Raw genomic sequence first — 27,822 nt, 5'->3', positions numbered from 1 at the left:
ACCCGGGGCCCCTGCACAGCTGCCTCGAGAGTGGGCCCTCATGTCTCCTGGGTCTTGGGGTCATCAGGAGAGTGTGTCCAGCCAGCTCTGCTGGTACATCAGGGCTTCTCCCTCACATGAGGGGTCTGAGGAGGCAGTTTTCCTGGGGGACCCCTTGCCGTCCCCTCCTGTCTTCTGGCTCCATGCTGAATCTCTTTGGGGTTCACAACATTGGTCCTCCCGCCTGTGCTCAGGGTCTCTCCCTCAGTTCAGTGTCCCAGCCACTGGAGTCCCTGCTCCTTCCTCTGTGTCTTCAACTTCCCGCCTCTATGCTGCATTTCCCCTCCCTCTTTCTTTGCCTTTTTTTTTTTTTAAAGGCTTTAAAAAAAAAGCCTTTTTTAAAAAAGAAATCCTTGGTACCTACGATCTAAGTCACACTTTCACACATGAAAAGGTACTGCTCAGGGTTGGGGAGATAGTACAGGGGTAAGAAGTAAGATGCTTTTTTGAGGAGGGCACACTCAGGGGTTACTACTGCCTTTGCACTCAGGGATCACTGCTGGCGCTGCTCAGGGCACCAGAGGGGATGCTGGGGATCAAACCTCTGTGGGTGTCCTCCCCGCTGTGCTATCACTTTAGCCCAGGCACTTTTTTTTCTTATGCAATCATCCTGGTTTGAATCTCAGCACCACGTACAGTCCTTTCAGCATTGCCAAGAGTCACTTCTGAGCACAAAACCAGGAATTGTTCCTGAACACTGAAGGGTGTGGTTCCAAAACAGAAACCCAAAACAAAAGCAAAAGCGAAAGCAAGGCATTGTCTTCCTCTGGGCTACATTCCCGTTCTCTTTCCTTATTTCTTTGCCAGGTTATTTCTTGTGCTTTGTTCTCTAGGCTACTAGTCTGGGTTAAGAGTGCACTTAACTCCGGACTGCAGAGGTGGCTCCAAGGACTTGGTCATCATGGGTTTGATCTCCAACACCACCAGGGAGTGACCCCTGAGCATGGCCAGTGTGGCCCCCAGACAAGCAAGCAAACAGACGAGAGTACACCCCTCTACAGGGGAGTATGACGCTTCCTCTGTATTGCCAGTTTCTCATGGTCATTATATTTGGCCATTTGGGCTGCATTGGAGCCCAAGGGCCGCTGACCCTGCCTCCTGAGTGTCCGGTGCTCCCATTCAGCCCTCAGGCAGCTGGCCGGGAGCAAGCCACACAGTCCCAGCACTCTCTGAGACCTCCTCCTCTGCTGGGTTGAGCTCCTGTGCCCACACACCCAGAGGGCAGGTGTTACTCCCCTCTGTGAGAACTCTGCCTACAGTCACATCACTTCTGCTGCCCACTCTTGTGGGGATACCCACCCACTGTGAAGGACAACACTTGTTTGTCCCTTCACTGACCAGAGGGTCGATGACTGCAGGACCGCGTGTGCTGGTGTCTGTCAGGCTTGTTCCTCTGCTGGCCTGGCTCATACCTTCACTGACCCAGTTGGTTTTCGCCTGTTCCCTTCCATCCTCACCCTGACCCCTACACACCCCCCTCACACTCACAAACACACACTCACACATACAAACACACACCCTCACACCCACTTACAAATGCACACACACAACACACATTCACACACTCAAAAACACACACGCACATGTTCACATATTAAAAGACACACCCACACTCACAAACATACTCAAACACACACATATAAAGACATGCACATACACACATGCTCACATACTCACAAGCCACACATCCCTACTCAAAAATACACTGAGACTCATCAACACGCATAAACACACTTATTCTTCTAACACACATACACACACATGCACACTTACTGTTGCACAGCATCACACACTCACACTCTCATACACACTCACATATTCACAACACACCCATACATGCTCTCACATGTACTTTCATGCACACAAATACAGCACATACAAACACACACAACTCTCACAGTCACAAAACATACACACTTTCACACCTGCTGTCACATTTTCACACACACATTCATAACGACAGACTTTCACACAAACATACACTTTTATACTCACCACAATACTCACATACACACATTCTTGCACAGCTCACACAAGTTACATACACACACTCATTGACACATGAACACATATGCACTGTCTCTCACACACACTTTCACACACATTCTCATACTTCTATGTGCTTCCACACTCATGGACTCACACTCACACAGCCCACACCCAGACACAGAGGGCCCTGTCCGCCAGCTTGTTCTGAAGCAGTCTGACTGTGTCACCTACCGGTCAATTTAGTTCTTCATGTCCATCTTGCTCAGGTGACCTTTTCTTGAAATAGGCTGTTTGGTTCTAAAGAACATTCGCCCAGTGAGTTCAGCCTGGATCTAGCAGACACTTGAAAAGCAGTGGCCACTCTTTTGGGCCATGGCCATGGCTGTTTCTTCCTGCCGTGTGCACAGGCTGGGATGTTGGCAAATACGGCACAGGCCGTTGGCTGGAGATGGGGCCTGGCTGGAGGGGGTCAGGAGGGTAACCTGTCCCTGCCGTCCCTGCTGTGCCTTGGCCCGTGCAGGGCAGCACTTAACTCCTGTCCAGGAAGTCATCCTGTGGCCATGCTGGATGATTCTGAGGGTGCTCAGGGGACTGGGGGAGGGGGTAGTCTTGCTGTACGTGTAGTGTGCAGTTTCCAGGCACACTGGGGGGCTGGTCTGTGGTCTGTACTTGTAATTGCTTCAGTCCTCTGAGCATCTCAGCATCAGCCTTCACATGGAGCCTGGACTCAGGGTCCCTGCATTGGGATGTGGAGTGTGTGCTTGGTGTGGATGCTGTGAGACTGAACTGAGTGTGCACATGTATTGTGTGCATGTATATGCCTGTAAGTGTGTGTGTGTGCGCTCAGTGCTGATGATGAGGGACTCAGTCTTGTACACTGGGGTCCATGGGAGCGTGCAGGGCGCTGTGATGCTCGAGCCAGCTCTCTGAGGGAGGGCTGGTGGCCTTTGCCGCTACCTCCCATAGCAGCATCTCTGTCTGGATGCTCTGTGCTTGCTGAGCTGGGGCTGGGGACTCGCGAGCAGGCAGCACCCCCAGGCCCTGTGGAGGTGGGGTGCCTGGGCTTCAGGATTCAGCTCCTAGGGAGGCCAGGGAGGCCTGTTTCCACCCAGGAGCCCAACTGAGGACACACTAGGGCTCATCCCTGTTTGTGAAGGTGATGGTTCAGGGCCTGCTGGGGTGTGGAGTGTGTGTGTGTGTGTGTGTTTGTGCGCGCGCGCGCGTGCGTATGTGTATATTTGTGTGCTCAGTGCTGATGTCAAAGCCTGAAACTCTTCTGGGGACACTGTCTGCCTGGGAATACTCCTCCTGGGGACACTACTCTCCTGGGAGCACTGCTCCTGTGGACATTTTCCTTCTGGGGAACACTTCCTGGGAACACTGTCCCCTTGGGGAGTCCTGGGGGACCCAGGTCCTGGGTGGGTGTAGCTGGAGGCAGAGCATGTGCTAGGACCCCCGGTCTCCATGCACCTCCTGAAAGCCTTCCTGTCCCCGCAGGGTCCCCCTTCACCCGTGCCAGCCTCAAGAGCGGGAAGACAGAGAGCTCGTCATACTTCCGTCGGAAGGAGAAGATGTTCCGCTTCTTCATCCGGCGCATGGTCAAGGCGCAGAGCTTCTACTGGGTGGTGCTGTGTGTCGTGGCCCTCAACACGCTGTGTGTGGCTATGGTGCACTACCACCAGCCTCAGAGACTAACCACTGCACTGTGTACGTAGCTGGGCTGGGCCCCACTTCTGCAGTGCTGTGGACACTCACCATGCACTGTGTACGTAGGCAGGCTGGGTCCCCACTGTCCGCAGTACTGTGGACACTTACCATGCACTGTGGAAATAGCTGTGGAGATCCCCCACTTCAGGAAATAGAACTTTGGCCAGAAATCTGCCACTCATCACTGTGTCCCTTTAGGGCTCCTGAGATTCCTGGTGGTGCTAATGTGACTCAGGGAGCAAGGCTGGGAGGATTGTGGTCAGTGAGGGCCAGGTAGGGAAGTGGTCAGTGAGGGGCTGGGGAGGGCCATGGTTCAATGAGGATTGGAGTGGGCAGGTTCCTTGGGGATGGGGACACCAGGGCATGTCCCTCAGGGACAGGGAGTGTCCTCATGTGGCAAACCCTGGCCTCACAGGACAGATGCCAACCTACGCACTGACCCCAAGTGTCCCAGCCCTACTCCCCAGCTAAAGCAGGATTCTGGAATGTAGAGCAGGGGTATATTTGTGGCCCCAGGACCCGTGTGTGCAGGCCTCTTTTCTGGTGTGGCAGGGCTGGGTGGGGATCCGCTCCTCTCTGTCCTAGGTCTCTGAGAGCACCGGCCAGCTCACACCCAAGATCAGCCATTAGGAATCTGTGGCCCTTGCGGGGTCTAATCCTCCTTGGTGGGGGTCCCCAGCTATTGTGAATGGCTGTGGGGCTTTCAGGTGTGGGACGTCCTGAGCTTTGCTGGGTGGGTGAGGCCTGCTGCTCTGTCCTGGGGGTCCTGGCTGGGGCCGGGTCAGTGCACGGGGAGGCTGGGGGCATAGGTCAGGGGCCGGGTCAGTGCATGGAGGAGCAGTTTCAGGTCTTGGGCTTTGGCAGTGCTGACAGTCAGGACTGTGTGGTGCCCATTGGTGCTCTCCAGCTTTTGCACACACCTTCCTTCTAGTGTCCTGGTCACATGCTGCCCTGGGCCTGGGGACACAGGGTCAAAGGCTACAGGTCAGAATCTCAAAACGATATGTGCTCAGTGCTTCAGTAGGAGAGTGAGACGATTTTCACAGACATCCACCACTCCTGGGTTGGCCAGTGGTCTGCCTGAGCTCGACAGAGGTGGACCTATGGGTGCCCACCCATTGGCTGGCCTGCAGAAGTGCTGGTGCTCAAGGGAGCCTGTGTCCTGGCTGCTCCAGGGATGCTCCGGGCATAGAGACCCTTTGCTAGTGGGGAGACCCCGTGGCCAGGGTTCAAACCTAACCTAGTGCTGGGGGTCCTGAGGAGAGGCAGCAGGGCCCGCTGCGGCCTGGTGGGTGGGCTGGCAGGAGGCTACTCCAGGGATGCTCCTTGCTGCATGGTATCTGCCATCCTCTTCTTGGCTGGGGGCAGCTGGGGTTGCACTGAGGCAGGGCATACAGCGGCTGATCCTCTCTTCTCTGCTTCCAGACTTTGCAGAGTTTGTCTTCCTGGGCCTCTTCCTCACAGAGATGTCCCTGAAGATGTACGGCCTGGGGCCTCGGAGCTACTTCCGCTCGTCCTTCAATTGCTTCGACTTTGGGGTGAGTGCCTGGTCCACAGGAGAGCCCGCGGGGTCTGAGTATGTGCTGAGTGCCCCGCTCCGCTGCACCCACCTGGACTCACCTGGAAGCTGTTGGGCCAGAAAGCTGCCCACAGACAGGAAGGTGGTTCTGATGGAGGGGTCGCCCTGTGGCCAGGTGAGCTGCTTGCACCAGCACTTAGGGAGACTGATAGCCCAAGGCAGCCCAGCAGCCTCAGGTGCCAGAAGGGTGCAGAGGGCCCAGTGGGGCCCCTTCCCTGTAGGGAAGACTCTGGGGAAAGTTTCAGAATCTTAGGGAACTGGGGCTAGGGCCAGGGTCACTTGCCAGGCCAAACTGAGCGCTCAGGATGCCTGCCACATAGGGTGTCGTGAAGGCCGATAGGACCTGCTCAGGCTCCGAAGGAAGTGGATGCCTCAATGCAGGGAGTACTCACTCTGAAGAGTCACAGTACAGGGAACACTCACCCCACAGAGTCTCAATACAAGGAGCACTAACTTCCACAGTCTTAGGACAGGGAGCACTTGCTCTGCAGAGTCCCCGTGCACTATAGCTGTGCAGTCTCAGCTGATGAAAAGAAACCTGACCCCAGGCAGAAGTAAAGCTGCACCTGAAAACAGTCTGTCTTTAGTCCCTCTTGTGAGCTGAGCACTGCAGTTAGGGGAACAGGTGTTGTTCTTGTCAGCTACGTGGTGAGTCTCACTTTATAGATGAGCATCTGAAGACTCGGATTGGCCCCAGGCTGCCCAGGCAGGCAGTGTTTAGGGGAACGATGTTGGAACCCACGTCAACTGGCCAAGGTGATGGCTTCATACCTGTGGGTGGGAGAGACCTACTGCTCAGGGCCGCACAGTTGACAGAAGCCTGGCGGGGGGAACAGGAGTCAGACACACCACCCTGTAGATGTGTTCTGGTTGGAACTAATTGGGCTCAGGGCATGGCAATAATCTCACCTAAACTGACCCACTTTTCTAAGGTTTATCAGCTTAATGAAGCACTCTATTATCTCCATTTCTGTGGGTCAGGGGTCAGGTGTGTAACTGAATGTGAGTCGTGATCCAGGCATGCAGTCATTCCACAGTGGGTCAGGCTGGGGAGTCTGCATTCATGTTTATTGCAGGGGCCACATTTGGTGGTGCTTGGGGGATCATATGCAATGCCAGTATTTGAACCATTTTCCCAGCTGCAGCTGCATGTGAGGGACGTGTCCTCACCCTGGGTTGGCCCTGGAGTCTTCCCTGGGTTCTGTTGGCATTTCAAGCTGTGGATGAACAGTAGCTTTCCTTCAAGGTACAGCTGCATTTGCCCCTGCCTGGAGAGTTGTCCTGTAAGTGGAGGCTCTAAAGTTAGGCATTGGTGGGGCCAGAGAGATGACTCAGAGGGCTAGAACACTTTTTGCATGGAAGAGATCCCTGACACTGAAAAAAAAAAATTCTGGCATTATCTTGTCTTCAGTTATGAAACTCTTCCGCACCTCTTTTAGTAGAAGGCCAGTTCATCTTCTCCAGAAGGTCCCAGGTCCTGGCCTACTGTCCCCTTTTCAAAAGAATTACTCAGTGCCCTTTTGGAAATCTACCTTATTTAAGCAAGGACACAGAAAGCCCCCCTCCCCAACTGTCTTTGTGACTATTAACACCCTTCTGGTGTTAATTCCAGCACCCCAAGGGATGGTATTCCCCATTTTGGAAATCAGTAGTATACACAGAGGGTCTCTTGCTAACCACTGATACCACCCAGATCTTCCAGAGAGTTTGTTGCGGCCTCTCTGTCAGTACTGGCTGCCTCCCCTGGCACCCTGATGTTCTGGAGACGGCCCTTCACTTTATTCCCAGGAACCAGCCTCAGCTGCTTCAGACTTTTCTTCAGCCTCCTCCGCTCTCTCAGTGTTCATGGAAGGAAGAGAGTCAGGGCCTCACTGTGGATGAGGCTGTGGCTTCAGGGCCTGTGGGGGCTGGTTTGGGCTTTTGCCCAGATCATGCAGCTATCCTCCTGCTCAAAGTCCGGCTGTTTCCCTTTTTTATCATTTGCGTGCCCATGGCAGCAGCACTTTCCATTTCTTTCCAGAACTTTCCTTTGCACCCACGGGCTGGCTAACGGCTTGACCCAGTTTTTGGTTTACGCAGCTCTGGGCCTGTCTCAGCTTCCGACCTGCCTTCTTCACTAGTTTTCCCTTCAGAGTATGAAACATGGACACCCCCTTTCCCTGGAGCACATAGAGGCCTCACTGGGCAGGTATCGTGTCTTAGGGAGATGGGCGGTCTGAGCAGAGGAGCAAGTCAGGAATGGCCCAGAGACTTGTTCCAGGCAGGTGTCACACAGCTGCCACTTGTAAGGACATGTTCAAGTGCATGTAAGGAAGTGAAGTGTCTGCTGCTTGACCACATAGGCTCGATAGCACAAGGCCTCCTGCCTGCGCAGCAGGACTCCTCCTGCTTCCTGGGAGTTGCTGCTTCATTCCCACAGAACCTCCTTGTAGCCTCTGCATGTCCAGCATGTTAGGAATGGTGAGCTGGGCCCTGGGGCCTTTCAGGAACAGTGGAGCACTTGCCCTGCAGAGTCCCTCTGCAAGGTGACTCTAGCACTTGCCTTCTGACTGAAGGGCTGCTCCAGTATCCTCTCTCTTACTGACAGATGATTCTAGTGCTCAGCCTCTGACTGACAGGAGGCTGCAGCTCCCTCCTTCCCTCTGACTGACAGGAGGCAGCAGCTCCCTCCCTTCCTCTGACTGACAGGAGGCTGCAGCTCCCTCCCTCTGACAGGAGGCTGCAGCTTCCTCCCTCTGACTGACAGGAGGCTGCAGCTCCCTCCCTCTGACTGACAGCTGGCTCTAACTTCCACCGTCTGACAGGAGGCTCCAACTCTCTCCCTCTGACTGACAGGAGACTACAGCTCTGCCCTCTGATTGACGGACCTCTGACTGACTGTGACTCAGTTTTCACAGCAGCTTATTTTTGTTTCTCAAACCTGTATTGGTTTTTCTTGCTGTAACAAGTGATCAATGGGCAGGCATATACCCTGGGAGCAGGAGTTGAGTTTGGACCCCAGGTGCCTCAGTACCACAGCCACTGCCAGGTCCAAGAAAGATGAAGGTACCCCTTGATTGCTGATGCTTCAGGACGCTCTTACCAGGAGCCGTCCTGACCCTGCCACTTCTCGTGCCTCTAGAGGCAAGTCACCAGGCACAGACATCTCCAAGGGCACAGGGTTACTCAGGGGCATCACCTCCAAGCGGTGAATCCGTCTCTGCAGCAGCAGAGTTGGCAGGAACTACGAGACCAAGACCCCGAGGAGTGTCAGTGGAGAGACTGACTGTCATTCCCTGCCAGACCAGGTTGATGTGTCCATGTGGAGAGGGCAGGAACTATGAGGCCAGGAGGAGTGTTAGTAGAGAGAACCAGCTGTCCTTTCCGGCTGACCAGCCTGATGTGTTAGTGTGGAGAAAAGCTGCTGGTGCTGATCAGGGCAGTTGGGCTGGTGCTACCAGGTCTTCTGATGCCTCTGGAGGACATTTCAAGGGCAGCCGCAGGTGTGCCATTGATGGCTTGTGAGACAGCAGCCCAGCCAGTGCTCAGGGCAGCAACTGGGTGAGACCACCAAGGTCACGTGCTCCGGTGTGTGAAATGACGCAGTTGGTTTGGTGGAGTCAGGGGCAGCTGGTGGTGCTAACACCAGGTCTCTGTTGAGTATGTCAGGCTGGTGGGGATGCCTGCCATGGTACAGGGACCAGGACGGTCATAATGGGAAGTCTGGGGAGGCCTTGCTGTCCTTCCAGCACCCTCATCTTGGTACTGCCTATGGTCCCATGTAGAGCCCATGTGAGGAGCAGGAGGGACAAGGTTGTCTGGCTTTCCTGTCCCCCACCCCACCCCTGTAGAGGACAGGTGCCACTGTCCAGGGAGAGCAGGATGTGTGTGGCATTTCAGGACCTGGAGTCAGAGCAGTGGCTGGGGTGGAGAGGCTTCCTGAGGAAGCACATGCTCAGTTGCCTGACTTGGTTGTGATAACGCACTGAGTATTGTGGGGGTTTCGGAGGTGCCAAGCCCCAGGGCCCCTCTGTTTCCTGGTGTGATGGGGTGGGTGCTTTGGACTCTGTAAGATTCTCCCCCAAAACTGTGGAACTCAGCATGAGGCTGTGCCTGGAGTCGCCTTTCTAGGCTACAGCTGCAAGCAGACAGGTTGATGCACTGGCACATTTTGTAGCACACGTGTGCCATGCAGAGGAGTGAAGATACATGTATAGGTGCGTGCAAAGGAGTGCAGATGGACACAGATGAGTATAGGTACATGCAGAGGTGTACCAGTGCATGTATAGGTGTGTGCAGAGGTGAGCAGGTGAGTGCAGAGGTGTACCAGTGCATGTACAGGTGCATGCAGACGTGTATAGGTGCATGTAGATGAGTGCAGGTGTGCAGAGGTGTGCAGGTGCGTGCAGAGGTGTGCAGGTGTGTGCAGAGGTGTGCCAGTGCATGTACACATGCAGAAGTGTGCAGGTGCTTACAGAGGAGTGCAGGTTCCTATACAGGTGCAAGCAGAGGTGTGTAGGTGTGTGTAGACGAATGTAGGTACACACAGAGGTGTCCAGGTGCATGTTTGTGTGCGGACATGCATACAGATGTTTGCGGAGGTGTGCATGCAGAGGTTTGTGTGCAGGTGTGTGTAGAAGATGTAGAGACATATGGAGGCATGTGTGCAGGTGCATGTAGGTGTGTGCAGGTGCGTGTAAAAGTGTGCAAGTGTGTGCAGAGATGTGTGTGCAGGTGTGTAGAACCATGCAGAGGAATGCATGCAGGTGTGTGCAGGTGCACATAGAAGTGTGCAGAGGTGTGTGCACATTCCCCACGACCGTCCTCGCCTCTCTTGCAGGTCATTGTGGGGAGCATCTTTGAAGTGGTCTGGGCCGCCATCAAGCCAGGCACCTCCTTTGGGATCAGTGTGCTGAGAGCCCTCCGCTTGCTGCGGATCTTTAAGGTCACAAAGTAGGTCACCCCTGTGCTCTGGGGAACGGGACTATGGGGAGCAGGTGTGGGAGGGTGGCCAACACGCAGCCTGGGCCTGGAGGGAGTAGAGGGGCTGTTCTTGTGCTCAGGGTCTGGGGCCCTGGGGCCAGTGACAGAGAAATCAGTCATGCATCTGCCCCCCCAGGTGCCACTCCAGCACTGCCCTGTCCGTCCCCTCGGGGTCACCCCTCCAGCCTAGTGTTGTCACAAGACTCGCCCCAGAGCCTCACCCTGTGCCCCTCTTAAGGGATCTTCCTACCCTTAAAGTTAACGTGGAAAAGCTTCCCAGAGGGCAGCTTCTCACCTCCTGCAGTTCTGGTCACGGAGGGGGAGAGGCCAGCCTTGCTCCTCCACCCGCCCGGAATGAGTCAGCCTGGCACTGTTCACCCCATGTCCTTTCTCCCTGCTGTCCTTCCCCCTGCAGTGTCTTCCCCCCACGCCCTTCCCCCCTGCTGTCCTTCCCTGTGCAGTGTCCTCCCCCAAGTCTTTCCTCCCTGTGTCTTTCTCCTCCTGTGTCCTCCTCTCTCCATGTGCTCCCCCTGTGTCCTCTCCCCCGTGTCCTCTTCCCCCCAGTGTCCTCCCCATCCCTGTGTCCTTCCCCTCATGTCCAGTGCTGCCCTCTCTGAGCCACAGTGATGTGACCTTAATCTCTTCAGCTTTGTCTCACCACTTCCTTCTGTGTCCCTCAAGCCAGTCATTCCACTGGCCACAGGGAGGCCACGTGCAGGTAGCATAGGAGGTGGTGGGTGTGGGGCAGCAGGTGCAGACTGAGAAGGCACCCTGGACCCTGTGCTCAGCACTGTCCTCTGTTCTGCACCATGCCTGCACGGGGCTCTGCAGTGGGCTCTGCTCCCCGCTGCTCTGCTCTCTCCTCTCTGCTCTGCTCTGCTCTCTGCTCTCTGCTCTCTGCTCTCTGCTCTCTGCTCTGCTCTCTGCTCTCTGCTCTGCTCTCTGCTCTCTGCTCTCTGCTCTGCTCTCTGCTCTCTGCTCTCTGCTCTCTGCTCTCTGCTCTCTGCTCTGCTCTCTGCTCTCTACTCTCTGCTCTGCTCTCTGCTCTCTGCTCTCTGCTCTCTGCTCTCTGCTCTCTGCTCTCTGCTCTCTGCTCTCTGCTCTCTGCTCTCTGCTCTCTGCTCTGCTCTCTGCTCTCTGCTCTCTGCTCTCTGCTCTGCTCTCTGCTCTCTGCTCTGCTCTCTGCTCTGCTCTCTGCTCTGCTCTCTGCTCTCTGCTCTCTGCTCTCTGCTCTGCTCTGCTCTCTGCTCTCTGCTCTCTGCTCTCTGCTCTGCTCTCTGCTCTGCTCTCTGCTCTCTGCTCTGCTCTCTGCTCTCTGCTCTGCTCTCTGCTCTGCTCTCTGCTCTGCTCTCTGCTCTCTGCTCTGCTCTCTGCTCTCTGCTCTGCTCTCTGCTCTGCTCTGCTCTCTGCTCTCTGCTCTGCTCTCTGCTCTCTGCTCTCTGCTCTGCTCTCTGCTCTCTGCTCTCTACTCTCTGCTCTCTGCTCTGCTCTGCTCTCTGCTCTCTGCTCTGCTCTCTGCTCTCTGCTCTCTGCTCTCTGCTCTCTGCTCTCTGCTCTGCTCTCTGCTCTCTGCTCTGCTCTCTGCTCTGCTCTCTGCTCTGCTCTCTGCTCTCTGCTCTCTGCTCTCTGCTCTGCTCTCTGCTCTCTGCTCTCTGCTCTGCTCTCTGCTCTCTGCTCTCTGCTCTCTGCTCTCTGCTCTCTGCTCTGCTCTCTGCTCTGCTCTCTGCTCTCTGCTCTCTGCTCTCTGCTCTGCTCTCTGCTCTGCTCTCTGCTCTCTGCTCTCTGCTCTCTGCTCTCTGCTCTGCTCTCTGCTCTGCTCTCTGCTCTCTGCTCTGCTCTCTGCTCTCTGCTCTCTGCTCTCTGCTCTCTGCTCTCTGCTCTGCTCTCTGCTCTCTGCTCTCTGCTCTGCTCTCTGCTCTCTGCTCTCTGCTCTCTGCTCTCTGCTCTCTGCTCTGCTCTCTGCTCTGCTCTCTGCTCTCTGCTCTCTGCTCTCTGCTCTCTGCTCTGCTCTCTGCTCTCTGCTCTGCTCTCTGCTCTCTGCTCTGCTCTCTGCTCTGCTCTCTGCTCTCTGCTCTCTGCTCTCTGCTCTGCTCTCTGCTCTGCTCTCTGCTCTGCTCTCTGCTCTGCTCTCTGCTCTCTGCTCTCTGCTCTGCTCTCTGCTCTCTGCTCTGCTCTCTGCTCTCTGCTCTGCTCTCTGCTCTGCTCTCTGCTCTCTGCTCTCTGCTCTCTGCTCTGCTCTCTGCTCTGCTCTCTGCTCTCTGCTCTCTGCTCTCTGCTCTCTGCTCTGCTCTCTGCTCTGCTCTCTGCTCTCTGCTCTCTGCTCTCTGCTCTCTGCTCTCTGCTCTCTGCTCTGCTCTCTGCTCTGCTCTCTGCTCTCTGCTCTCTGCTCTCTGCTCTCTGCTCTCTGCTCTCTGCTCTCTGCTCTCTGCTCTCTGCTCTGCTCTCTGCTCTCTGCTCTCTGCTCTGCTCTCTGCTCTGCTCTCTGCTCTCTGCTCTCTGCTCTCTGCTCTCTGCTCTGCTCTCTGCTCTGCTCTCTGCTCTCTGCTCTGCTCTCTGCTCTCTGCTCTGCTCTCTGCTCTCTGCTCTGCTCTCTGCTCTCTGCTCTGCTCTCTGCTCTCTGCTCTGCTCTCTGCTCTCTGCTCTGCTCTCTGCTCTCTGCTCTGCTCTCTGCTCTCTGCTCTGCTCTCTGCTCTCTGCTCTCTGCTCTCTGCTCTCTGCTCTCTGCTCTGCTCTCTGCTCTCTGCTCTCTGCTCTCTGCTCTCTGCTCTCTGCTCTCTGCTCTCTGCTCTCTGCTCTCTGCTCTCTGCTCTCTGCTCTCTGCTCTCTGCTCTGCTCTCTGCTCTGCTCTCTGCTCTGCTCTCTGCTCTCTGCTCTCTGCTCTGCTCTCTGCTCTGCTCTCTGCTCTCTGCTCTCTGCTCTCTGCTCTCTGCTCTGCTCTCTGCTCTGCTCTCTGCTCTCTGCTCTCTGCTCTGCTCTCTGCTCTCTGCTCTGCTCTCTGCTCTCTGCTCTCTGCTCTCTGCTCTCTGCTCTGCTCTCTGCTCTGCTCTCTGCTCTCTGCTCTCTGCTCTGCTCTCTGCTCTCTGCTCTCTGCTCTCTGCTCTGCTCTCTGCTCTGCTCTCTGCTCTCTGCTCTGCTCTCTGCTCTCTGCTCTCTGCTCTCTGCTCTGCTCTCTGCTCTCTGCTCTCTGCTCTCTGCTCTCTGCTCTCTGCTCTCTGCTCTCTGCTCTGCTCTCTGCTCTGCTCTCTGCTCTCTGCTCTCTGCTCTCTGCTCTCTGCTCTCTGCTCTCTGCTCTCTGCTCTCTGCTCTCTGCTCTCTGCTCTCTGCTCTGCTCTCTGCTCTCTGCTCTGCTCTCTGCTCTCTGCTCTCTGCTCTCTGCTCTCTGCTCTCTGCTCTCTGCTCTCTGCTCTGCTCTCTGCTCTCTGCTCTGCTCTCTGCTCTCTGCTCTCTGCTCTCTGCTCTCTGCTCTGCTCTCTGCTCTGCTCTCTGCTCTGCTCTCTGCTCTCTGCTCTGCTCTCTGCTCTCTGCTCTCTGCTCTCTGCTCTGCTCTCTGCTCTCTGCTCTCTGCTCTCTGCTCTCTGCTCTGCTCTCTGCTCTCTGCTCTGCTCTCTGCTCTCTGCTCTCTGCTCTCTGCTCTCTGCTCTCTGCTCTGCTCTCTGCTCTCTGCTCTCTGCTCTCTGCTCTGCTCTCTGCTCTCTGCTCTCTGCTCTGCTCTCTGCTCTCTGCTCTCTGCTCTCTGCTCTCTGCTCTCTGCTCTGCTCTCTGCTCTCTGCTCTCTGCTCTCTGCTCTCTGCTCTCTGCTCTGCTCTCTGCTCTCTGCTCTCTGCTCTGCTCTCTGCTCTCTGCTCTCTGCTCTCTGCTCTCTGCTCTCTGCTCTGCTCTCTGCTCTGCTCTCTGCTCTCTGCTCTCTGCTCTCTGCTCTCTGCTCTCTGCTCTGCTCTCTGCTCTCTGCTCTGCTCTCTGCTCTGCTCTCTGCTCTCTGCTCTCTGCTCTCTGCTCTGCTCTCTGCTCTCTGCTCTCTGCTCTCTGCTCTGCTCTCTGCTCTCTGCTCTCTGCTCTGCTCTCTGCTCTGCTCTCTGCTCTCTGCTCTCTGCTCTGCTCTCTGCTCTGCTCTCTGCTCTGCTCTCTGCTCTGCTCTCTGCTCTGCTCTCTGCTCTCTGCTCTCTGCTCTGCTCTCTGCTCTGCTCTCTGCTCTGCTCTCTGCTCTGCTCTCTGCTCTCTGCTCTCTGCTCTGCTCTCTGCTCTCTGCTCTCTGCTCTCTGCTCTGCTCTCTGCTCTCTGCTCTCTGCTCTCTGCTCTGCTCTCTGCTCTCTGCTCTCTGCTCTGCTCTCTGCTCTGCTCTCTGCTCTCTGCTCTCTGCTCTGCTCTCTGCTCTGCTCTCTGCTCTGCTCTCTGCTCTGCTCTCTGCTCTCTGCTCTCTGCTCTGCTCTCTGCTCTCTGCTCTCTGCTCTCTGCTCTGCTCTCTGCTCTCTGCTCTCTGCTCTGCTCTCTGCTCTGCTCTCTGCTCTCTGCTCTCTGCTCTGCTCTCTGCTCTGCTCTCTGCTCTGCTCTCTGCTCTGCTCTCTGCTCTCTGCTCTCTGCTCTGCTCTCTGCTCTCTGCTCTCTGCTCTCTGCTCTGCTCTCTGCTCTCTGCTCTCTGCTCTCTGCTCTGCTCTCTGCTCTCTGCTCTGCTCTCTGCTCTGCTCTCTGCTCTCTGCTCTCTGCTCTCTGCTCTGCTCTCTGCTCTCTGCTCTCTGCTCTCTGCTCTGCTCTCTGCTCTCTGCTCTCTGCTCTGCTCTCTGCTCTGCTCTCTGCTCTCTGCTCTCTGCTCTGCTCTCTGCTCTGCTCTCTGCTCTGCTCTCTGCTCTGCTCTCTGCTCTGCTCTCTGCTCTCTGCTCTCTGCTCTGCTCTCTGCTCTGCTCTCTGCTCTGCTCTCTGCTCTGCTCTCTGCTCTCTGCTCTCTGCTCTCTGCTCTCTGCTCTCTGCTCTGCTCTCTGCTCTCTGCTCTCTGCTCTGCTCTCTGCTCTCTGCTCTCTGCTCTCTGCTCTCTGCTCTGCTCTCTGCTCTGCTCTCTGCTCTGCTCTCTGCTCTGCTCTCTGCTCTGCTCTCTGCTCTCTGCTCTCTGCTCTCTGCTCTCTGCTCTGCTCTCTGCTCTCTGCTCTGCTCTCTGCTCTGCTCTCTGCTCTCTGCTCTCTGCTCTCTGCTCTGCTCTCTGCTCTCTGCTCTCTGCTCTGCTCTCTGCTCTGCTCTCTGCTCTGCTCTCTGCTCTCTGCTCTCTGCTCTGCTCTCTGCTCTGCTCTCTGCTCTCTGCTCTCTGCTCTCTGCTCTGCTCTCTGCTCTCTGCTCTGCTCTCTGCTCTGCTCTCTGCTCTGCTCTCTGCTCTGCTCTCTGCTCTGCTCTCTGCTCTCTGCTCTCTGCTCTCTGCTCTCTGCTCTCTGCTCTGCTCTCTGCTCTCTGCTCTCTGCTCTGCTCTCTGCTCTCTGCTCTCTGCTCTCTGCTCTCTGCTCTGCTCTCTGCTCTGCTCTCTGCTCTGCTCTCTGCTCTGCTCTCTGCTCTGCTCTCTGCTCTCTGCTCTCTGCTCTCTGCTCTCTGCTCTGCTCTCTGCTCTCTGCTCTCTGCTCTGCTCTCTGCTCTGCTCTCTGCTCTGCTCTCTGCTCTGCTCTCTGCTCTGCTCTCTGCTCTCTGCTCTCTGCTCTGCTCTGCTCTCTGCTCTCTGCTCTCTGCTCTGCTCTCTGCTCTCTGCTCTGCTCTCTGCTCTCTGCTCTGCTCTCTGCTCTCTGCTCTCTGCTCTGCTCTCTGCTCTCTGCTCTCTGCTCTCTGCTCTCTGCTCTGCTCTCTGCTCTCTGCTCTCTGCTCTCTGCTCTCTGCTCTGCTCTGCTCTCTGCTCTCTGCTCTCTGCTCTCTGCTCTCTGCTCTCTGCTCTGCTCTCTGCTCTCTCCTCTCTGCTCTCTGCTCTGCTCTGCTCTCTGCTCTCTGCTCTCTGCTCTCTGCTCTCTGCTCTCTGCTCTGCTCTCTGCTCTCTGCTCTCTGCTCTCTGCTCTCTGCTCTCTGCTCTGCTCTCTGCTCTCTGCTCTCTGCTCTCTGCTCTCTGCTCTCTGCTCTCTGCTCTCTGCTCTGCTCTCTGCTCTCTGCTCTCTGCTCTGCTCTCTGCTCTCTGCTCTCTGCTCTGCTCTCTGCTCTGCTCTCTGCTCTCTGCTCTGCTCTCTGCTCTGCTCTCTGCTCTGCTCTCTGCTCTGCTCTCTGCTCTGCTCTCTGCTCTCTGCTCTCTGCTCTCTGCTCTCTGCTCTGCTCTGCTCTCTGCTCTCTGCTCTCTGCTCTGCTCTCTGCTCTGCTCTCTGCTCTCTGCTCTCTGCTCTGCTCTCTGCTCTGCTCTCTGCTCTGCTCTCTGCTCTCTGCTCTCTGCTCTGCTCTCTGCTCTGCTCTCTGCTCTCTGCTCTCTGCTCTCTGCTCTCTGCTCTCTGCTCTCTGCTCTGCTCTCTGCTCTCTGCTCTGCTCTGCTCTCTGCTCTCTGCTCTGCTCTCTGCTCTCTGCTCTCTGCTCTCTGCTCTCTGCTCTCTGCTCTGCTCTCTGCTCTGCTCTCTGCTCTGCTCTCTGCTCTGCTCTCTGCTTTCTGCTCTCTGTTCTGCTTGGTGCACCCAGCTCTGCTGTGCATGCACAGCATTGCAGGCTGATGTCACTATGAATCCTGAGTACTGTCATGCCCGGCTCTGGGTGGCTGCAAGAGCCCCAGCCAGCATGCGCCCAGGACTCCAAGCTCTGAGATTTCCTCTCAGAACCCGGCTTTCCTCAGCTGCATCAGTTGTGCTCTCTGCATCGGTTGTGGTTTTGTCAGAGTGTTGTGGGCATGACTGGTGGATGGCATCCCACGTGGTTGGGTGCTGTGAGAGGCTTGTGGGCAAGGAACAGGTTGGGGCCACTGGGTTGACTTCTCCAGGTGGGGGTTTCCTCTTGAATGAGTGGGGCCCAGACCCTAAAGTTTCCAGAAATCTTTCCAGAACTCTCTTTGGACCCTGACACTCTTGTAAGGAAGGCACGAGGACAGGAACCCAGTGAGAAGGTGGCTACCCAAGTGAGTGTCCCTGCCATCACTCTGGTCCAGGGTGAAAGGAGAGGCAGGAAGGTTCTGGAACTGCACAAGGCACTGCTGTTTGTGCTCAGGCCACCAGGTCTCCATGACTGGGCTGATGGGAGACTGAGGTCATCCTGGGACTCTGGGCTAATGGGGCCTCTATGGTCCCACCCTCGGACCCTATTGATGAGGCCTGGGCCCACCTTGGGGACCCTGCTGATGAGGTCTGGCCCCACTCTCAACCCTGTTGATGGGATCGGGCCCAGCCTGGGGACCCTGTGTTGATAGGCCCACACTCCGGGCCCTGGGGGAGCACACAGTCAGGCAGCCTGCAGAAGCTGCCCATCACGGAGCTGCCAGCAGTGAGGATCAGGTGTGGGGTCCTGCCTTAGATGAGAGGACCCTGTTTTGGCCTCTAGGAACCTTAGGTAGAGGCACGGGTTCCAGCATTCAGGGAACATCTGAAGTCTGAGTGCTGCACCGCATACCCACTGCCGTGTCCCCTAGGGTGGAGGAGCTGCTGGGGGTTTGGGTTGCCTGCTCAAGGGAGCAGAGCCCTGCGGCCGGCGTGGGTCTTGTTCCATGCTGCTTCTGGTCCCGGTGGCTGATGATGGTTTCTCTGGCCCTCCCTGCAGTGCTGGCATGGGCTCTGGGGATAGCACTGCACGGGGCTGCACTGGGTGTTCTGAGGATGGTGGTCGTGTGCAGGTGTGGGAGAGTGAGGGCGAGTCCTGGAGCCATGCGGTCTGCTGGTGCAGGAACGTGGGCCTGGAACTGGAGAGGAGAGAGTTGGGGGGCAGCTGAGTCTGTCTGGGCACCCCTGCATGTCCCCACCACAGGTACTGGAACTCCCTGCGGAACCTGGTGGTATCTCTGCTCAACTCCATGAAGTCCATCATCAGCCTTCTCTTCCTGCTCTTCCTCTTCATCGTGGTCTTCGCTCTGCTGGGCATGCAGCTGTTTGGGGGGCAGTAAGTGACCCAGATGGGGCGTGAGGCTAGGGAGGTGGGGGGACACATAGTGCACCACATAGCAGTGGCTTAAGAGGAAGACCTTTGGGGCCAGAGCAGTAGGGCTGTGGGAAAGGCACTTGCCTTGCACATGGCCAGCCAGACTCTATCCCCAGCACTCTACATGGTTGTCTGAGCCCACTGGGAGCAACCCCTGAGTGCAGATCCAGGAGTAAACCCCGAGCACTGCCTGGTGTGAGCCCTGAACCTAAATGATAAAATGAAAAGAAAAATCTTCTTAATTTTCCAGGTTCAACTTCAGAGAAGAGACTCCTACAACCAACTTTGATACCTTCCCGGCTGCCATCCTCACTGTATTCCAGGTAAGGTTCTGGCCCGCGGCCTCTCCTGGCCTGCCTGGCACTCCTAGGGCTGGAAGGCAGCTCCATGCTGTCCCCACCGTAGTACCTCAGAACCACCCAGACACACCCTCCGTGCAACAGTGTCCACTGAGTAGGCCTCATCACGTGGGCCCCCCAATGGGTGGCTAGGAGGACAGGGCCACATCTGGGGTGGCTGGATGGGGCCTGGGGTTTGGGGTCTGAGCATGGGGACTGTGTCAGGAGGCATGTGGGGTCACCCCGAAGATCAGGGGAAGCTTCTGGGACAAAGCTGCCAGCTCATCTCCTCAGCCCTGGGCCCTGCCGCCCAGCTCTGTGTTCTTGGAGGACAAAAGACAGCCGTCCTGCATGCTCTGCCTCTCAGCCCGGGAGCACCAGTTCTCTGCAGGCCGAGGCTCGTACCCTTGGAAGGCTCCCTCTGGAAGGTGCTCATGGTGGTCAAAGGGCTCTGCCCTGCTCCTGTAACTGGCCTCTTGGATGAGACAAGCCCAGACATTTCTGTCCTAGCAAACCTTTGACACATGTCTTGGACGCTTGCCCAGGGGCTGGGCATTTCACTCCTGCTGACTCTCAGGAAGCCCAGTAGTTACACTCATGGGCCACTGATCTCCAGGGCTACCCACCCTACCCTGACCACCGAGCAGCCCACCATCTGTGTCAGGCCTCCCTTGGACTGGCGTTTTGATAGGAACGGAGCCTCAGCAGACACCTCCACCCATGCTAGCCTTCTCTGGCAGCCTGGGCTGAATGTGTGATGCTTGTCACAATCATGCCTGCTGCTGGTGCCCACCTGGCTTGTTCTGTGCCCTCGGTGGCCTCACTTGGGCTCCCTCGGGTTTCTCCCCTCCTTGGGTTCCTAATATGCGGATGCCAGGCTCCTCTCTGCTGGGCCAGTGGCTTCCTGAGCAGGTCTTTAGCGACTGTCCCTGGATTGTGTGGGCAGGACAGCCCTTTCAAGCTGGGCTGCTGGGCTGTGGCTCCCCCTCCCCCTGTCAAGCTTCTGGTGGGTAGGAGGAGGAGCTTTGCCCATGGACCGGCCAACTGGCTCAGCTCCAGGAAGCCTGGGAGGATGAGGAGGCTGGGGGGCTCTGAGGAGGGGACACAGGCCGTTATGCACGGGGGAACCTCCTCCTTGACTCTGCTCCGTACGTGGCCGACCCACGGAGGCGCCCACATCTCCTCAGTGAGAGGGAAGGTCACCCAACAGCCACTCAGGCGGTGTCGGGCAGCTCAGTGCTGAGGCCAGGCTTTGGGGAAGGGCACGCGGCAGAAGGCTGTGGAGGGCAGGAGCTAACACAAAGAGTACTGAGAAGGAACTCCAAAATGTGCCCACGGGCGTTTCCACAAGAATTGCTGGGCCCGGAGGACGGGAAACACTGCCAGCTCTTGGGAGGGCACCTGCCTGCCATGAGGCTCCCTGAGTCCAGAGCAGCTCGGAGGCAGGAACAGCCGCGGTCATTCCTTAGACTGGGTGAGAGAAGCCGTGACCGCTGCCCTGGGACAGCCTGCAGAGGATCTGATTGGCCCGAGCTGGCTCAGGGCTGACTAGCCCCTAGTTCACCCATGCCCCGACTCTTAGCCTGGACCAGGCAGCTCTGCTGAGAACCCGGAGAGCACTGCAGGGATCACCACACTGTGGACCAGCACTACAGGGGATGTGACCCCTAGCGCGCGCGCCCGTGTGTGTGTGTGTGTGTGTGTGTGTGTGTGTGTGTGTGTGTGTGTGTGTGTGTGTGTGGTGCAGCGCCCCCTAGTGCGCACTGTGTGAGCGGCGCAGAGCCCCCTAATGAATGTGCACGTGTGTGAGGGGCATAGTGCCCCCTAGTGCGCATGTGTGTGAGCACCGCAGCGCCCCCTAGTGACCGTGTGTGAGCGCCACGGTGCCCCTAGAGAATATGTATGTGAGCGCCAGGGTGCCCCCTGGTGAGCATGTGTATGAGTGCCACAGTGCCGTAAAGAGCATGTGTGTGAGTGCCGATGTGCCCTGTCTTGGAAGATGTGTGTCCCAGCCAACCCCAACTTCACACCCCTGCTGGTGAACACTGGAATCAGTTGTAAGCACCTTGTTTAATGAATGTGGCCAGGTGTGTGAGCACAACCAGAATATGCATTACCAGCAAGCATGTGTGAGCACCCGTGGCAGAGGGCTGTGGGGAGTAACAGTAGCACCAAGGACAGTCCCATTCACTCCAAGCTTCTGACCCACACACTTGCGATTTACTGTGTGGCGGAACCAAGCATAAGGGCATTCCCACTCGCACCCCTGTAGGTACGGCACTGTTCATATATCCCGCATTGTGGTGGCCAGAGAAATGGCCGCACACTGACCACAGCAAGAGTTGGGTGTTCCATGGTGCAAACGACCCACCACCCACTGTGTCAGATGCTTTCACAAATGAACTAGAAGCAGATGACTGGAATTGTGTAAGGTATCCTGAAAATGATAAGAAGGAAAACTCCCAGCCCATTTTATGAGAAAAGGACACAAGGACAAGATAGGAAAATGAAAAGTTTAAGACACAGAGGCAAACACCCGGAGGAAATGCTCTCCATTCAGCTTTGGATTTGCTCAGAGATTCTCTTCATGGTTGGCTGAACTCTTAGAATTCTGAAAGGGTTCTCATCAAGTTCTGCTAATGTACTTCCGTATTTCAGCAGATCAAAGAGGAAAAAGACTATGGCCAGGAATGCACTGGAATTCTGGGAAAAGCCCAATCTCCTCATGGGGAGAGGCCAGTCAAATGAGGTTGGCAGTGTCTGCTCAGTGTTAGTGTGGGGGACTGGCAGGTGTGACTGTGGCACAAATATTCACCTTACCTTTTCCTAGGGGTTCAGATAAAACTCAAAAACTCAAGTCATGCTAGTACCAGTGGTTTCAGTGCAGTGGAACAAGGGAAAAATCAGGATTAAGAAGGAAGAATGTCGTTGGTAGATACAACGCTTTGGAAAGCTCAGAAATGCGTATTCTCACTGCACATGGCGAGAGCAGGCCAGTCATCGGAGAGAAGCACAGGAAAAGCACCTGATCTAGACGTCAGTGTAGGTGGATTAGATCTGATTGTGAAAACAAGCGTGAATTTTCAAAGAACATGCAGAGGGGAACATCAGTAATGCAAGGCAGGAGACCTTTATGAAGAGGATCAAAGAATCAGACTGCAGAGAAAATTACCCATACAGACTTATTACCCATAGAGACAAATCCCATGAAAGTGGAGGAAGTAACATAAGTGAACTAGAACGCTGTTCATTGGAAAGAACAGGTTGGGAAGGGCAAAGAGGAACATGGGGAGAGGACTCTGGGCTCAGGCTGGTGAAAGCATGCAAACACCATGTCCAGTATTTTGTCAAGTCCAGGGCACCAGTCCCACAGCAACGACCCCCTCTCCCCCCTCTCCACTCACAAAGTGACCTCATTGCCGCCCATTCCTCTAATTGAATTCCAGAAATCTATCACTATCCACGTTTGCAGAAGATGTGGACAAATGGGGTTCATTTCTCTGTTGTTTGGTTGCTGAACCAACTGAAATGTGGTCCAAAAATTGATTCGGAAACACTGAACCTGCCAGGGAAAGGTTCTCAATTTAGGGTCTGATCTGAAAGTGGAGTGGGAGTGTCATGAGACCAGTCATCCTGGCCTGGACAGTGGACACGGATCTTGGATGGGGAGCAGTCTGTAGCCAGAGAGGATGTCTCTCTGCCCAGATGGAGGTTCAGGGCTTGAGCAGGAATCATGCCTGATGCCTGAGCTGCACATCCCGAAAGTGAAGACCCACATGCAGGCCAGGAGGGCCCTTCACTGTCCACCCAGGGTGACTGTTTCAAGCTCAGGGTCACACTCAGTTCCTGGTGACCTTCTGCAGGGTGGGGCACTGGCCCTTTCCTGGATGCTGTGATGCTTATTGGCCCAAGTGAGCAGGTGGGGGTCAGAGGATGGGGCATGTCATGTTGTCCCTTTCATGGGGACCATGGTGATGCGCGATGGGCCTCTCAGAACCACAGCATCCCCACGTGAGCATGTTACTGCAGCCAGCTGGCCAAGTGGCCAGACCAGCTGCTGGTTTGAGTGTGCTCTTGGACAAGAGAAGTTCTGTAGCAGGTCCTGGCTGTGTGTCCTGACTCTGCTTGGCAGACAGGGAGGCCGGTGGTGGGTCAGAGTGCAGACCTAGCCCTGCTGGCTTCAACTTAAGCCCTGCCTGTGGAGTGTGTCTTGCTTCTGGCCCTGGGAGCGGTCCTCAGTCCCTTCCATACCCGTGGAAGTTTTGGGTGCAGCCAGGGCAGGGGACAGGGCAGCTACAGCCAAGGGTCAACAAGTCACAGGAAGAAGAGGCAGAGACCCTTTGCAGGGGTTGCTGAACATGAGGCATGACACCCAGTCCTAGCTTTTGTATAGAGCCACAGGTCTAGTCAGAAATTTGATTCAAGAGAAAGATCTCACTCATAGGAGTAATAAAAGCTGTACATTCCCAGAATGAAATTTCTGGAGTTTGGGCCGGAGAGTTAGTACTGGGGAGGGAGGGCACTGACCTTGCATTGCAACTGCAGTGGTTGTGACCCTGGTTCTAGTCCCTGACACCATATAGGGTTCCCTAATCACCAACAGTGCTTTCCAGTGTGGGGAGAGGTCACTCCTATATACAGAGCCAGGGATAGCCCTGAGCACTGTCACGCCTGGCCCCACTGGAAAGCAGAGAGTCAAGGCCCTTCTGTGTGTAGGAGACCTGCACAGTGGGAGAGGCACACTTCCCCTGGTTTCACCTGAGTATAGGGGACAGTGGGAGAGATGCTTACCCCAGCGATGGTGAATGGATGTTGTGGTGCAAGGATGTATATGTGTTACTTGAGATACAAGGGCATATGTGGGGTGTATGAGGTATGCGGCTGTATGTCTGTGTAGGGGGGTATGGAATATGTATGTGTGTGTGTGTGTGTGTGTGTGTGTGTGTGTGTGTAGGGTGTGTGATGTACGTAAGTGTAGAGGTATATGTGGAGTCCGGTATATGTGAGGTATATGGGGCTTGGGGTTGTATGTGAGGTATATATGGGATATAGGTGTGTATGTGGGGTGGTATGTAAGTGTGGGGAGATGTGGTGCGTATATGGAGTGGGGGTGTATGTAGTATGGGGTTTGTGTATATAAGATATGGATGTATGTGGGGTGGGGTATGGATATGTGGGGGTATGTAAAGTGTGGGGTGTCTAACATGGGTGTAGGTAATGTGGGGGAATGTGTATAAGGGTGTAGAGTGTAGTGTGGGGTGTGTCTGTAGGATATGAATGTGTGTGGGTCTATATAGTTTGGGGCTGTGGAGGGTATGTGTATATGAGGTGTGGAGGGGAGTGTGTGTAAAGTGTACGTAGTGTGGGGTATATGTAATGGGATATGTGTGTGTGGGGTCTGTGGATGTGGGATGTGGGTTATATATATAAGGGGCATGGGCATGTGTATGTAGGGTGAGTGTTTACTGTGGGTGTGTGTGGGGTATGGTATATGGGTGAGTATTTAGTGTGGAGGTATATATATGGGGTATAAGGTATGTGTATATGGGTTGGGTGAGTGTATGTAGTGTGGAGGTGTGTGAGGTATGTTTATGGGCGGGGAGCTTTCTAGGGGAGAAATATGCGGGTGCAGGATGCAGAGCCAGGGGGGCTGGAGCAATAGCACAGCGGGTAGGGCGTTTGCCTTGCACACGGCCTACCCAGGTTCGATTCCCAGCATCCCATATGGTTCTCCGAGCATTGCCAAGAGTAATTCCTGAGTGCACGAGCCAGGAGTAGTCCCTGTGCATCGCCGGGTGTGACCCAAGAAGCAGAAAAACAAACAAACGGGATGCAGGGCCAGGCATCCCCGCCTCGGGCTCTCCCCACAGATCCTGACGGGGGAGGATTGGAACGCCGTCATGTACCATGGGATCGAGTCGCAGGGAGGAGTCAGCAAAGGCATGTTCTCCTCCTTCTACTTCATCGTCCTGACGCTGTTTGGAAACTGTATCCTTCTCTCAGCCCGTGCCACAGGGCATCGAGCGTGGCCTGGCTCCTCCTTGCTACCCCAGGGGGACCAGGTTGGGGGGTGGAGAGCTTGGTCCAGGCTGATGGGAGCGGGACTGTGGTGGGAGGGAGCGGCAGGTCCAGAGTGCTATGTGAGTGTGTGTGTCAGACATCGAGAGCAGCGGTTGCTCTTTCCACTTAGGTTTATTGAGAAGTTTGGCACTGGGTTTTGGGAACCCTCCACCCACCGGGAATGTAGAGCAGTGTGAAAGAAAGTTTTCTGTGGGAGGTGCCAAGGGACAGGCGCTGAGGAGAGTCGGGGAAGTTTGGGCAGTCTCAGATTCTCTGACTCCTCTGCTGGGGCTGGAACTCCTTCCATTCACGTGCGCTCAGGTGCCCTGGCTCAGTGCTGTGGCCTGGAGAGCCCCGGACTTTTGCGGGAGCACCTCAAGAGCCTGGAGGGAAACTGTCTTCCCCTTGAGCAGCTTTCTCCTGCCTTGGCTGCCGGCCGCCAGGCGCCATCTGCCTGGGCTCTGAGGTCTCCACCTGCACCACCACAGCCTTCCTCCTCCCCTCCCACTGAGCTGCCTCTTGGCCCTACGGCAGGCTCGGCTAGCCCCGGGTCCCAAGCAGGGTCTGGGCACAGGAGGCTGTGAGGCAGGCACGTACGCTTATGCATTTGTGTGTGTGTGTACGTGCACATACGTATGTGTGCATATGCATGTGTGTGTGAGAGTCACTCTGCAGAGAGGTGGGAACCATGGAGGGGGCGGCCTTGTCAGAGGGAAAAGCCTGTTGTGAGGCTTGGGGGAGTGTCCCAGCTGGTCACTGTGGACCCGGGTGTGTACTTGGCCAGTCGTGTTGGTTCCTGGGCCTTCTCATCCATGTGACTCTCTGGCCGGGGACTGAGGGGCATGATCTCAGCCAGCTCAGTGGACACAGGAAGGCCAGCCCTGGAGCATGAGTGCTGCTGGGGCCCCACAGCCCACGTGTGGTGAGAGGACTCTGCTCTGCCAGGACACTGGCCAGGGGCCACACTTGGGCTGTCATGACATGGGGGTTCCGTTGACATGGAAGAGACCCCAGGCCAGTGATGCAGTTCAGTATCTGATGAGATTAGCTGGGCCTGGGACCCAGAACTTAAGGATCTAGCGGCCTGGGGAGGGCCGGAGTAGTACGGGTGGAGCCCAGTGCACTGAGGCCAGGAGGGCAGCTGAGGGGGAGTGTCAGAAGAGCCTGGGTGGCAGTTAGCAGGGGCTGGAGCTGGAAGTGTGGGGAGGCAGGCCGACTGCACGGCCCCATGGCTCAGTCTGCATTTCCTCACTTCTGGGTGGGGATCACAGCGGGGGGGCTTGTTGGCATGCCCTGAGGCTTAGTGGCAGGACAGGCTACAGGGCACCATGCACTGCTCATGGGCTCCCTGAGGCTTTGGTTTGTCGTAGGCGGGCTCTGCCCCCAGAACTACAGCTGAGTCCTAGCTGTAGTCATGCCTGTGGGAGGGTGTGGGGGTGAGGGTCATGCCTGTGGGAGGGTGTGGGGGTGAGGGTCATGCCTGTGGGAGGGTGGGGTGAGGGTCATGCCTCTGGGAGGGCAGGGGGGGCGATGCTGAGTTGGAGGTGCTTGTGGGAGGCTTCTCCCACGGGGACCTGGGGAGAAGGGCCTTGGAGCTGCCTAGGTGCTCCTCTGAGGCTAAGTAGGCAAGCCCAGTGCTGCATCCAAGCTGAGGCCTGACCACAAGCACTTCAGAGCTAGGTAGAAGGAAGGATTCCTTGGCATCAGGAATGTTGGGTGACAGGTGAGTGCAGGTTTAGACATGTATGGTGCAGCAAGGCACAGGAGTGCACATAGGTGCATGCATACAGGTGCACAAGGCTTCAGGCGTCCAAATGTGGGGGGCACTGCAGGTACAGGCCTGAACAGCATTTGCATCTGCCAGCTCTGGGACTTCAGGGACAGGAGGGACACTGGCCTGTGGGAGGGCATGGAGGATGAGGGTCATGGCCTGTGAGAGGGCGTGGGGTGAGGGTCATGCCTGTGGGAGGGTGTGGGGGTGAGGGTCATGCCTCTGGGAGGGTGGGGTGAGGGTCATGCCTGTGGGAGGGCACCGGGTTGAGGGTCATGCCTGTGGGAGGGCGTGGGGGTGAGGGTCATGCCTGTGGGAGGGCGTGGGGGTGAGGGTCATGCCTGTGGGAGGGTGTGGGGGTGAGGGTCATGCCTGTGGGAGGGTTTGGGGGTGAGGGTCATGCCTGTGGGAGGGCACCGGGTTGAGGGTCATGCCTGTAGGAGGGCGTGGGGTGAGGGTCATGCCTATGGGAGGGTGTGGGGGTGAGGGTCATGCCTCTGGGAGGGTGGGGTGAGGGTTATGCCTGTGGGAGGGTGGGGTGAGGGTCATGCCTGTGGGAGGGCGTGGGGGTGAGGGTCATGCCTGTGGGAGGGTGGGGTGAGGGTCATGCCTCTGGGAGGGCAGGGGGGGGCGATAAAATGTTCCCTTCCTTAGCTGGACCAACCAGATACTTTGCTGAATGTCTTCCTGGCCATCGCCGTGGACAACCTTGCCAATGCTCAGGAGCTGACAAAGGTATGCTGTAGGAATGCCACTTGAGGCCTGGGGTCTGGGGCCCCAGGGGTTAGACACGTCGCTTTGGAAGCTAGAGAGCCATGCCAAGGGCTGTCTGGTGTCTCAGGATCCCAGAAGGCAGAGTCCCTGTGCTTGGTTGGGAGCAAGGGGCTGAGGAAGCAGGAGGCACAGGACTATGCAGATGGCTCCGAGAATACGGGTCATGGTCCTAGGAAGGACAAAAAGGAGGAGGATTTGGGGACTATCAGTGAGAGAGCCCCTGAAGCAACGGGGTTAGAGACATGAGTTGTGCTGCCCGTGTGGCCGTGTGAAGTGGGTTAGGGCATCCTTTCTGGGTAAAGGGGTGTGTGAGTCGGGCTATCGGGAACACAGCTGCAGTGAGGCCCATGCCTCAGATGCCGGCAGGTGGGAGCCAGGGGGAGCAGCTCTTCTCTGCACAGCGGGGCACAGCGGGGCAGAGCAGGCCAGAGCAGGGCTCAGCAGGGCACAGCGGGCAGTCCATTCTCCAGGCAGTGCCCAGCAGGCACACCTAATGCTCATCTTTTATTCCTGAGCCCAGTGGGGGATGTGGTTACACATGCCTTCCC

The 27,822-nt window shown here is 56.3% G+C and overlaps 1 protein-coding gene across 7 annotated transcripts in view; it reads left to right on the top strand.

Moving 5' to 3' along the window:
- The window catches only part of CACNA1B (calcium voltage-gated channel subunit alpha1 B), a 176,099-nt gene that overhangs the window by 38,819 nt on the left and 109,458 nt on the right, over positions 1-27,822 (top strand). For all 7 annotated transcript variants that reach the window (XM_055144303.1, XM_055144288.1, XM_055144268.1 and 4 more), the window contains exons 11-17: positions 3,526-3,735; positions 5,161-5,273; positions 10,134-10,246; positions 18,161-18,292; positions 18,582-18,654; positions 24,540-24,657; positions 27,168-27,235. In XM_055144303.1, coding sequence (XP_055000278.1) covers positions 3,526-3,735; positions 5,161-5,273; positions 10,134-10,246; positions 18,161-18,292; positions 18,582-18,654; positions 24,540-24,657; positions 27,168-27,235 — 827 coding nt within the window. The remainder of the gene's footprint in view (positions 1-3,525; positions 3,736-5,160; positions 5,274-10,133; positions 10,247-18,160; positions 18,293-18,581; positions 18,655-24,539; positions 24,658-27,167; positions 27,236-27,822) is intronic.

This window comes from Sorex araneus, chromosome 1, assembly GCF_027595985.1.
Source record: "Sorex araneus isolate mSorAra2 chromosome 1, mSorAra2.pri, whole genome shotgun sequence".
In the NCBI taxonomy this organism is placed as follows: domain Eukaryota; kingdom Metazoa; phylum Chordata; class Mammalia; order Eulipotyphla; family Soricidae; genus Sorex; species Sorex araneus.
Note: the sequence above shows the minus strand (reverse complement) of the source record. Positions and strands in the feature narration are given on the sequence as shown.